Source organism: Rousettus aegyptiacus, unplaced genomic scaffold, assembly GCF_014176215.1.
Source record: "Rousettus aegyptiacus isolate mRouAeg1 unplaced genomic scaffold, mRouAeg1.p scaffold_m13_p_17, whole genome shotgun sequence".
In the NCBI taxonomy this organism is placed as follows: domain Eukaryota; kingdom Metazoa; phylum Chordata; class Mammalia; order Chiroptera; family Pteropodidae; genus Rousettus; species Rousettus aegyptiacus.
In genome coordinates this window covers 21191413-21203861 of record NW_023416292.1, presented here as the reverse complement: position 1 = coordinate 21203861, position 12449 = coordinate 21191413, and the positions used below count along the sequence as shown (strand labels likewise).

The 12449-nt window shown below is 48.9% G+C and overlaps 1 protein-coding gene across 1 annotated transcript; it reads left to right on the top strand.

The window, feature by feature from the left end:
• The first annotated feature begins 8841 nt into the window (after positions 1-8841).
• Positions 8842-12408, top strand: LOC107512753 (lymphotactin). Its single transcript, XM_016148601.2, has 3 exons — positions 8842-9079; positions 10391-10505; positions 11443-12408. Exons 1-3 carry the CDS (start codon positions 9019-9021, stop codon positions 11600-11602), a joined length of 336 nt encoding a protein of 111 aa, XP_016004087.1. The 5' UTR covers positions 8842-9018; the 3' UTR covers positions 11603-12408.
• Positions 12409-12449: the final 41 nt, after the last annotated feature.

Below are 12449 nucleotides of genomic sequence, written 5' to 3'. Positions count from 1 at the left end.
GGACTTACAGACACTTACGTGGAGGGAGCAGATGGACAGGGTAGAGTGACCCGGATTACCTGACGTTAGAGGGGACAGGCAGTGAGTGACTGGAGAAAGTTTGTTTCTCATGACTAAGTTTAGCCTCTGAGCAGTGTGTCTGCGTCGAGGGTAATGGTTTTGAAAGTATTCATCACCGTTGTTGACGAAACTTCGGTGCAGTTCTGGTTACTTTCAATAAACCACACAGACCCACAGTGGACAGACTCTGCATCGGGGAGGTGTGAGCATGCGTGGGGGGCGGGGAGCAGGGCGGAAGGACCCATGAGGACATGGCCTGGTGTGATTTGCCTCCACACGCTCGGTCTCCAGCATCGTACCTCTTCTTTTAGGCTCGGCGACATTGCTTCTGCTGTGGGGAGGCTCGCTATGACCACGATTTTGTGATGCTTTATCCCAAATCACCCAGCCTTGCTCTTGTTCCTTTCCGCTGAGTGGCTTCTGGGGGTAAAAGGATTCTGTTCCGCAGATGTGGGTGGTCCTGAGAAACCAAGGTGGCAGCATTTACGGAACCCAGTAGCTGCACTCCTGGGGATTTGCCCAAAGAAATGACCGGAAGGTACACAGAAGCGTGTGGGGAAGGGTGCTTCCTGCAGGCTTAGTAATCACCTCCTCTGCCCCGTGAAAATGACAAGTCCATCTGCAGGAGACGAGTTACATTAATGTTTTTACATGCACTTAAGAGATTCTCTGTGGCATTAACCACGATGCGGTTCTGTGTTTGTATACCCGGGATATTGTCAAGGATGTTTCTAGGTGGAAAGAAGACAGGCTAAGGACTAGTATATATACTACATTCTCATTTTCGTCATCTGTTTGTACCTAAGTGCATAGGAAACATTCCGGAAAGATAGACAGGTACTGAAATGCTGGGGATGGTTATTTCTGGATAGTAGAATGATAGATGATTTTAATGTCAGGTTTGCTTTTCTGTTTTTTCAAATAGCTTTCTATGGTTAATAGTTGTTAAGTTGCTCATGTAATAAGAAAAATACATAAAAATAATTTTCAACAGACATAGACTATATAACTTTATCTTTGTTTCTAGAAATACCACTTCTGCAGTGAAGCCATCCCTAACTGACTGGAACGGATTCTAGAGAATTCTTCCACAGTTCCTCATCCAAACATGCATCTGATATGGTCCCATCTTCTATCACAAGATACACTGATTTCTTTTTCGTTTGGCTGTTATACTAAAATTTAATTATTATTTTTAAAGCATAAAGCTGCTGCTACTAAAAAATTCAGCATACAAGGACTAAAAGTCCTTGTATTTCCTTAAAATGTTTATTTTCTTGGTTGTCCTCATTTTCCTAAGCTGGTTCATCCAAACAAATGGAGAGGGAGAGTCTTACCTTACCTTTTAGGTTCTTTGCAGTAAGAAGATCACCCATGTTTGGCAGATACTAAATGTAAGCAGCATTAATCGAGGACTTCCTGTTATCTGTTAAATGCTTTCGGTTAGTATCACTTCTCCACAATAACCCTATGAGTCAGAGGTTATCCCCATTTTCAGAAAAATACATAGGGAGTCAGGAAAGTTAGGGGATCCTTAGCATAGAGTTAGCTGTGGGCAAAGCCAAGACTTAGACCTGGGTCTCTTGGCTTTAAATGCCATTTCTTTTTACTGTACCACACTGCCTTGAGAAGACCTATTAAGAATTACATTTGCAAGATTCCCATCAAAAGTATACAGTAGAGCATTTATGGAGGTCATTCTTTCCATGTGAGTTCTTAGTTGCAAACAATAGAACACACTTTAGTTGGGAGTAACCCCCAAATTACATTGTGGGACTGCCAGCTAGTGAGTTCTCACAGTACTTGTTAGAGGCACAAACCTGAATCTTGAGTACCGCGTGAGTCACACTCCTCAGGACACCTGCTGTGGTGACTTCTGAAAACTCCATGACTACACTAATCAAGGCAATGTGGTGTTGGCGAAGGAACAGAGAATTATATCGGTGGGACAGAACAGAGGACGCAGAAGTAGATTCACACAAATATCATCAACTGACCTGTGACAAAGGAGCCTGGGCAACTCATTGGAGAAAGAGTCATCTTCAACAAATGGTTCTGGAACAATTGGACATCCACATGCAAAAAAAAAAAAAAAAAAAAAAAAATCCAGGCAGAGACCTTACGCAGTTTATAAAAATTAACTCAAAATGTGCCACGTACCTAAACGTAAAACGCAAAATAATTAAACTCTTAGGAGAGGATGTGGGAGAAAATCTAGATGACCTTGGGCTTAGAGATGACTTTTTAGATATGACAGCAAAGGCATACTCCTTAAAAGAAAAAGTTAAATTGGACTTAATATGAAAAACCTGTTCTGTGAAAGACACGGTACAGAGAATGAAAAGAGAAGCCGTAAACTGGGAGAAAATATTCGCAAAAGACTTAAGTGATAAAGGACTGTTTTTCAAAGCATACACAGAACTCTTAAAGCTCAGCAGTACGAAAACAAATAGGCTGATTCAATGACCCAGGCAAAAGGTCTGAACAGACACCTACCTCATCAAAGAAGATATACAGATGACAAGCATATGGTAAGATGCTCAGGGTCATGCCACATCAGGGAATTACAAATTAAAATAACAACGAGACACCACACCCATCGGAATGGCAAACATTCAAAACACCGTGGAGTATTATTTAGTACTGAAAAATGAGCTATCAAGCCACAAAAGGACATGGAAGAACCTTGAAGACATAGCAGTATGTGAGAGAAGCCAATATGACAAGGCTACCTACTCTGTGATTCCAAGTGTGTGCATACTGGACGAGGCAAAACTGTGGATGCAGTAACACAATCCGTGGTTTCCATAAGTTTAGTGGGAGGGAGGGAAGACTAGAGGGAGCACAGACGATTTTCAGGGTAGTGAAACTACTCCGTACGAAACCGTAAGGGTGGGTACATGTGTCAAAACCCAAAGAACGCACAATGCAAAGAGTGAGTCCTGTTGTTGGCGACGGCCTTTGGTGTGGTATATTGATAGTGGGGGCCATGTCTGTGTGTGAGGTATGTGGGAAACTCTACTTTCTGCTTAATTCTGCTAGGGATCTAAAACTGCTTATAAAAAAAGTCAATTAAAAACAGACTCTGTGGCTCTTGTCCACAATCACAAACTCTCCCCGAAGAGGGGCTCCACGTGGAGCCTCTCCCTCTCTGCTGGTCCCCTCTGCATCCCAGCTCACACCGGTGATTCGATTGGTTCGGTCTTAGCCATGTGCCGAGGATGCGTTGGAAACATGCGGCCATCCCAGGTCACACTGCAGTTTGTAATTAATTTTACCTGAATGTCCGTTGTGGCCAGAGGCACCGAACTGTGAATTGGTCAGCTGGAAAGTTGCCGCCGCAGGCTGGTGTGTGAGTGTGTGTGAGTGTGCGTGAGTGTGCGTGAGTGTGTGTCCACCACGTGCTGCTTTCACTCGCCCTCTTCCTGCACGAGCTCTGTCTGTTGTAGCCGGAAAAGCAAACAAACATGAGTTAATTTTTCTCACTCATATATATCAGATTTTTTGTTGGCGGTGGTCTTTCTTCTGACTCTGAATCCTGCTGAGGGATGTGACAGGATAGGCATTAGTTTCTTGGTGTTTCCTATAACGGAAATTTGTTAAAAAGATGGTGGATCGTCTAGATCATTTTTAAGGTCTATTCTAGTCCCCATGTCTTTTGACCTTTCTCCTCCTCATTGTCTTTGTTATACTAGGTAAAAGTAGTTAGCTCCAAGTTAAGTAGAATAGTCCTTCTGTTTTTAGTTCTTAGAAGAAAGAAGAAAATGACAAGAAAATTAGTTTTTTATTTATTTGACCAGTAAGTATTTATTGAGTTGCTGCATTATGGGTGCTGGAGATCCCGTTGTGAAACAGTCTCAGCTCTTATGGACATTATATTCTAGGAGAGAGAGCAATATACAGATTATGTAAAAATTGGGCCAAGCGGTGATGATAAGAGCTATGAGTTCAAATAAAGCAGGTGACCAGGATATTTGAGTGACCAGGACGGGCCTCTGCTGAGATAACATCCCATCGGCTTGCTTCTACAATCAGCCCTGGGACCCGTTCGGATTCAGTCCAGTGTCGCGAGCCCTGTACGGTAACGCATGCACCCAGAGCCCTTCTACTCTCTGCTGAAGGGGTTGGGCCACTGGCCTGTGGCACCAGGGCTAAATACGTCTCTGTCATCAATGATTCGATTTTCTTCTTTCTGCTCAATCAGAAAAAAAATATATTGCAAAAAATTTCAATGAAAAAAATGGTTTGGGCCGATCAGATACCTAGGTAATCCATAACCCCCGTGCACTACTCATTCCACGGTGAGAGGTCTTGAATTTGTGGCTGACTCTTTCACTGGGAAGGTGAAATGTCTTCCGGCTTCAGGTCAGAGGCGTCCGGTGACATGTGTGTCTTCCTCCTGGCGTTTCAGACATGGGGAGGAGGCCAAGTGCGGAGCAGCAAGAATCGAAGGTCGGGCTCGCCCCGAAACGATCGATCGCAATTACTCACAAACAAATCAGAGCGGCTGATGAAAACCACCTGTTGCTTCTTTGCTGCAGCTTAGCTGGTAGATGCAGTTCCAGTTTCAGGGTGTTTGCGATGGTTTTAGTGTCTGCCTTTTGATCACAGTCACTGCCATGTGTCACGTCCCTCATGCGATGCAGACATGTTGCATGTTCTGTTTCTCCTTCCTGTGGCCACGAGGTGGGGATGATTCTGACCCCGCCTCGTGCAGCCTCTTGCAGGGGCCGCGGCAGGGTAAGCGGAGCCCGGCTGGTCTGACTCGACAGCTTGGCGTTCCCATCACAGTGTGCGGCTTCTTGGGGGAAGGCTCTGTAGGATGGCCGCTGGCCTCTGACATCCAGCCCGCGGGGAGACCAGGTGTGGCGAGCCTTTCCAGCTCAGCAAGTCCTTAAGTGCTTTGAATTCTGCCCCTGCAGAGGGTTTCAAGTTGATGGCAGACTTTGTGGCCAAAATGGCGGCTTTCCGAAAAACCGAAACCAAAACCCTGCACCTCTGCTTCACTGACTTTGATTTCCTGGTGAAGCGACTTACTGGACAGCGCAGAGACGAGGTGCCTCTCTTCTTCCCAGCCCGTCCCGCCCTGGAGAGCCGGCCGTGCTGGCTCTGTTGCCCGTTCTGTTCGGATGCCCTGTTGCTCTGTGAACAACGAACGATGTCACCCAGCCTGTTTTCAGCAACGTCTGTGTGGAACGTCTCCTCTGTCGCTTTGAGCCTATGAGTTCCTGGCCCCGAGTAACACCTGCTTATGTCGTGCAGAGTGGTGGTTTTTAAGCTTGTGAGAACCACAAAGAACCTTTTTTGGTGGCTGTGTACCTTTTATCAAGGGAAAAGATGAAAATGAACCCACCTGGAGAGAAAGTGCCTGCCTTCACACCACATATTTTCACCAATAAAGGACAAGTAAATAAAGGAGTTCTGAGTGACCCAGGAGCTCAAAATGCAAGAAGCAAAGTCTGCCGGGCGCCTTACTCCACCTGCTGTGCCAGATGGTGGCCGCTGGGGGAGTTCTGGCAGACCTTTTGGTATACCCGAAGAGTCTTTTTTCTCTCTCTGCACGTTTTACACAGTTGATATTCTATCGAACGTGACTGGTTTTAATATTGCATACGAATCAGAGACCCAGGAGTCAGCAGGCATTTTATGTCAGGGGCCAGGTGGCAAATACTTTAAACTTTGAAGACTATGCAGCTGACCGACTTTGCTGTTGTAGTGTACAAACAGCCATCAATGATAGTGAGCAAACAGGCATTTAGGTGTTCCAATAAAACTTTGTTTATAAAGTGAGACTAGGTGTTGTGCTGACCCCTGGGCTATGCTGTTAAAATTGACTTACTCATAATGTATCTATCGGTTATAGTATATGTCTCTCTAGCATAGGTCATTAGAATTCAATAATAATAATAAAAACCCAGATTCAAATCCTATATACAGTTTTACCGGTTTGACTACCATTACTTAAAGTCTGTGACAGTTAAATAGCTTTTTTCTCCCCTACATAATATCATTTTTTTTGAAGGAAGAAAATAATTCTCTTTTCACTATATTTCATGTGAAAGTAAAAAAGTAAAAGCTATCATGTAAAAGTTAAGCCATTCGTTATTAGCCATGTATGGAACTAAACAGCATCAGACTAGACATTTTTTTAACTGTGAGAAAAACAAGATGTGCAGTTTTGCATTTCACTGGAAGGTGAGCAGAAGCAGATTCACATTCATGGAGAAAAGTACCACCGAACCAACATTTACTCCCAGGCTGGGGGTTCAGCTGACCAATGTGTGTGACCCAACAGGATTTCCGCCCAGCGCCAAGCTCCCCGTCTCCACCGGGGTCGGGCTCACCCTTAGTCTCCAGCCTCTCTCGGGGGCTCTAGTTTGGACATTACAATGGCCGGTGTCCACCCTGCTTATTGTCTGTCGGCATTAGCAGACTGTTCTTTTTCGGTCCTAGGTTTCTGCTTCCTTCTTTGTTACTTAATTCTCCTCCACCGGAGATTCTCATCATGCTTCGAAACACTGGAAGCGAAGGATTCATTCCGAGAGTTTAAAGAATGGCATTTCAGTGCGCTAAGTAAAAATGCCTTGGCCAGATCGTCCATTTGATGGAAAAGATCAGGAAAGGCCGCAGGCACAAGTCCCGGCTTTCTGTGTGTAGATGGTCATCCTTCGCTTGATGTACAATCATCGTAATTCTGGTTTTTTAAAAAGAATTCATTGATCCAAAAACCATTTGGAAAGTGAGCGACTCCTGCATGGCAGACCTTCTGTTACTCTCAGGGACCCTGAGAGCACCAGGCACGTGCCCTGCTCCAGGGAGCCTGCCATGTAGTGGGAGATGCAGAAATGTAACTGAGTAGGGGGATAAAGTGATGGGCAGCGGTGGGGACAAAGTTCCATGGGGGCGGAGCGTGGGATGGCTTGATTTCGATGACAGAGTTCAGGAGAAGTTGCAGGAAGCTGAGGAGTTTACAGGTAATTACGTGGGAGCCGGGATGGGCTTTCTGGGGGGAAGGAGGTGATGCGTGTGGGGGGAATTAAAGGGGGTGGCATGTTTGGCTGACTGCACGCACGCTTGTTAAGGCTGGAGGTCCGGGAGGTTGCAAGCGAGTGGCGGAAGGCTGCGTGCGGCCTTGCACATCCTCCTGCATGGCCGTGAGAGGCTGGAGGTGGATCCCGCGGGCGGCGGGGACTGGCAACAAGCTCGGTGAGGCCACGAAGCGCTCAGACTCAGGCTCTGGCGCGGTCACGTGCCAGTGTTGCGCAGGGTGGGTCAGGGATGGGGCGGCCAGTCTGCCTGCTGCAGGCGGCCCGCCCAGGCATGACGAGGGAGAGAGAGGAGGAGCCGCGCCGAACAGCTACGCAGAGTGCGTGCTCAGCACAGCTGGGAGTGACAGGCGGTGGGGCCGCGATGAGGCTAAGGTGCATCTGGAAAGTGGGCGGGAGACAGCACGCTGCTCCGCGTCAAGGAGCCACCGAGTGGACGGGTGTGCCCAGGGTCTGCGGCCCGGCGGTGCGGCCGCGCAGGGCTAACGAGGAAGCCATGCTGAGGGTCGCAGTGAAGTCTGCCTGGAAGACGAGGTGCCATTCACGAAAAATGTCTTCGAGGTTAACCTGTCATCTTTTTATGCAAATGTAGAAGTTTAGATTCCTCATAGCAGTGGCAAAAACTTTTAGCTACACCTATAGGTAATAAGCATATTTTATAGATACCTATGTGAAACCAAACAAGACCGAACAACCGCAACGAGTGAAGAACAATGTCAGACGGAGGGGCGGAAAATCGGTGCCGCAGCCGAGACCCAGCCCTGCTGGAGCCATCGCGCGCTTCTGGGAGGCCGCGTGGCGACGCGTCGCCAGGGCTGCGAGGATGGCCCTGTGGCTTTGCTCACTGATCCTAGTTCTGCATATTAAAGGGAAATGATTCAGCGTCTCGTCGTGAAAACGTACCTTGTGGAGGTGATCTATGAAACAGTCAGCTGACGGGACGGTCTGGGGTGTGTGTGTGTGTGTGTGTGTGTGTGTGTGTTTCTACTCAGAGCAGAAACGTGAAGACTGTGAAGAAACATGGAAAGATATTTACAGTGACATGAAAATAGTATTTATAATTGTCACAACTGTGCAAGTATCGGTATGCCAATAGAGACTCACTGGAAAAACATTAAAAATGAAAACTGTCAAAATGGTAAGATTATGGATAATTTTCTTTTTTTTTTTCCAAAATGAAGTTCATGTCAGTACAATTTTTCAAAAGCTTCTCAAAAGGTACAAAGGTGCAATGAAGCAGATGTGCGTAGAGGCAAGCTCCAAGGGCTGTCACTTAACTGTCCCCTGAGCACCTGGGAGGGCCGTGTAAAGGAATGGCGGCCGCTTGACTGGGGTAGATGGGGGAAGCGGGACTAGGAATGAGCAGCGCCCGTGCCCCGCCCTGGGGAGGCACCGTGGTGGCGTCAGGGCCTCGGCGCCGCTGGCGGTGGGAGCTTCTTGTCACCGCGGGGGCGTGGGGTAGGAGCGAGAGCAGGACCACGGCGACCACCCGACCTCGGCACTGGGCTGTGACATCGGCACGGCCTGCAGGCAGGTCCCCAGTGGAAGATTTGAATTCAGGCTGGTGGCAGGAGGTGGGCTGGCCGTGCCTCCTCACGCGTTTGGTTTCACTGACACATTAACCACAGGTGAGGAGGAAAAGGCCATGAGGTGTGTGGGGTGAGTGTGAACGGAAGCAAAGGAACTTTCTTCAAAAGATTAAAAAAAAAAAAAAAAAAAAAAAACCAGCATCAGCGTTGCAAAGACTTTCCGTGGTCCCACACCTACCCCGAAAGCCCCCGGCGTGGCAGAGGAAGTGCGCTGACCATCGGAGGTGCATAAAAGAGGCTCTCGGGGGAGACGGGGCTCACTTCACTCAGCTCCTGCTCAGCTGCTCCTCACCCAGCCCAGCCCAGCCCAGCCGACCTCCGCCATGAGGACGCTCATCCTGGCCCTCCTCGGGCTCTGCTGCCTCACTGTGCGCATCGTGGAAGGTGAGTCCGAAGCTTCCTTGTGACAGGTGGGCGGGTGCACACGGCATAGGCGTGGGTTCCGACTTTGCCCAGGGCAAGCCTCAGACTCCCCATGTGCAAAGTGGGGATGATGCTCGTGACGCAAGGGGACCCCGTAGACTCCAGGAACAGAGAGAATGTGGTGAGAGTCTGGGCTCCTGCCTTTCCCAGTCGGGTGATCTTGGGTGGAAAGGCGTAGGAATTGCTTACCTAGAAGCTGAGTGTCGGAACAGACACTCTCCCCCGGAAGGAGAGGGAAGCAAATCTCAGGCTCACTCACCAGGTTTCCTCACGAGTCGTCGCCTCTGGCTGGACGTTTGCTGTGGAAGGGTGGTGGCGATTCCATGTGCTCTGGCCTGTGTAGCCTCGGTCTCAATAAGTCCTAGAACTATGTGAGAGGTCAGCCACCACGTGGGGACGAGCCGAGCTGCGGCATGTCGGTCCTGACGCAGGTCGCTGTTCCCTAGCGAGAGCATGACCGGGAGCACGTGCGTTCCCGCCGGGAAGTCGGGGTTGCTGTCCAGCGTGGCGGAGGATATCCGACTGCCACCTGGGGTGAATTCCCATGCACAGCGCCTTTCTCGAGTTTCTGAGCGACCCTGTGATCAGTGCTGACCGATAGATCCCTGTCGCATGCACGTCCCGGACAGCGCCTCGCTGCGCATTCTACCCACGTCTCCGAGAGGACTGTCTGTTCCGACTGCTTGGAGTTTGTTTCCCCGTGTGCCTCGGGCAGCAAGAGGGACTGTCCTTTGGGGACAGCGAGTTGCAGTGAACTCTTCTCTCAACCTCCCAATTTTTAGACTTATTTCTCAGACTGGAATAGCCGACCCCGAAAACCATGGATCCCCAGGGGCGTCTATGAATGGGGGGAGGGGAGCAAAGCCTGAAACTCTGCAGCCGCACAATGACCCAATACCCACGACACAAAAAAGCTTGAGGTGACTAAGTGAGGCCGAGGGTTGCCACGTGGCCGGCATTTTGCTGACCCGATGGGCGTGCCACGCGAAGGAGATGCAGGCTTGTTAGAGACGGGATGGGGGGGGGGGGCGCAGACACTTGGCTCCGATACCCAGGGGTTCTGCTGGACCGACCTCCACACCTCCCCGCCGGGCTTAGCTTCTGTGTCCAGTGAGGACACCTGTATTCAGCCGAAAGCCAGCCGTGTTCAGTGTCGCATTCGCCAGATGGCCCCTCAGCGCGTCAGTCTTCCTGATCCCGGTCGTGGTACTGTGGGGCTCACGGCTCTCTGGAGCTGCATTTGACTTCCATGTGCTCGGTCTCCTTCTCCAGGGGTGGGGAGCGAAGTCCTGGAGGAGAGGATCTGTATGAGTCTGACCACTCGGCGCCTCCCTGTGAAAAACATCAAGACCTACACCATCAAGGAGGGCCCGGTGCGAGCGGTCATGTGAGTCCATCTCCCCCACCCGGGGCCCCATGGGACACCGGGCGCAGAGCTGCTGCCCTCCTCAGGGAAAATCAGACCCACAGCCCCTCCATTTTCCCACATTCCCCACGCCTGTAGGTAGCACCAGATAGCGCTTATTGTAAAAATTTGGCAACCAAATGAAGAATAGCAACGTCTTCTCTGAGTTAGCTTAGCAGAGGAATCTGACTAGGAACCAGATGGATACCGGGGTCAGCTCCGAGGGTTAGGTTTAGAGATGGCTGGTTCAGATCGGGATTTGACCATATAGCCACACTGATGCGAGATCCTTCTCCTCCCTCCATCCCTTCCCCTCCACTCCCCTCTTTCCCTTCCCCCTTCCCCTCCCCTCCCCTCCTCCTCCCATCCTGTCCCATGCCTCTCTTACCTTCATGAGGCATGTTGGGATAAAGTAGGGTGCCATGTTTTATCGGTTGCCGTATCTCAAGAAAATGTGTCAAAAACCAGCCTACCTGGTACCATTCTCTTCCCAGGATCTCATTTTCAGACTAGCAGTTCTTCCCAACACATAGCTGCCACTTTACCCACAGAAATTGAGGTAAAGAAGTCACCTTTTGTACAGAAAATAAGACGAACATATTTAGATTTGGAAAGGAAGGTGATGCGTAGTGCTCGGACTAGATGATGTCCAGTTTAGTTACAACATTCAGAGGCCCTGGAGAGAAATGAGCCTGGGAGTCGTGGAGAACAAAGCCTGGTCTCACCTGAGACATATCGTCTCCTTCCCGTTAGTGCAGACGGCGGGAGAAAGCTTTCCATCTGTGGTCTCACGGTTCTGAGAAACCGCTCTGTCCAGTAATTTCTGCACAAGAGCTCTCTCCTTTGGTCAGATCTTAACGCCCACTCCTGAGGTTTTGAGGATGTGACTAACTCTGCCCATCTGTTCCTGACCTTGCAGATTTATTACCAAACGTGGCTTAAAAATCTGTGCCAATCCACAAGAAGACTGGGTGAAAAAGGCCGTTGAACATGTGAAGTCCAACGGAAAAAACAGGACCCAGACCAAGCCTACAGGAGCCCGGCAATCCACCAGTGCGGCTGTGACCCTGGCTAGGTAGTGGCCGTCCGACCCCGGGTCCCCTCGCAAGCCAGCCCGCTGGTCTTCCTTCACAAGCTCACGACCGATTAAACTGTTTTCCCCTTTTCTGAAAGTGCCGCATGTGTCACGTGGTTTTTCCCTGTATTTTTATTTTTCGTGTTTTTGTTTTCATTTAGATGCTCTAATTAATAAATATTTATTATTAAGAATAGCCCCAAAGTCTGTTCATTGCCTGCGAGGAAAGGTCACACATCATTTGCGTTCCGCGTCTGTCCTGACTCTCTCTCTCTCTCTGATGGTATCTGTGGCGGGAGTGTTTTGGGCCAGTGTTTATCAGGGTTGAAAAATATAGTCATCGTTCTTCGTTTCCAGCTTGAAATGGTTCTCAACTCAGGAGTCATAGGTGACAATTGTGATAATGGCAACAACTCAAGAGCTATTTCAACATGTCTTCATAATGGAGTTCTTCTCATGGAATAAGGGAGAAAAATCTAACTGTCCTTGGGTTTGCATTCTGAGGGTCCACTACTCAGAAAGTAACTTCACTCAAGTTTAATCTCGAGCAGATTGTCTTGTTTCTCTGTGCTCCATTTGATCTCCTATGGAAAGAGAAAAGAGAGGGCTTGTTCATTGTTTATTTGTCAAGGTAACAATGGTTAGACTGTCAGTGAAAAGATACTTTATTCAAATAAATCAATTGCTCTTTGAAGTGGGCAGTGATCTCGCTGCCTTTCTGTGACTTTTGTGATTGTCACTACTCTGGTTATCATCCAAGTCATACTCTTCTGCTGGTAGCTTTTTATACCCTAACGGAGAGCCGCCTGGAACACTTGAATGCGATCATAATTTGCAGTAAAGTTTTACGT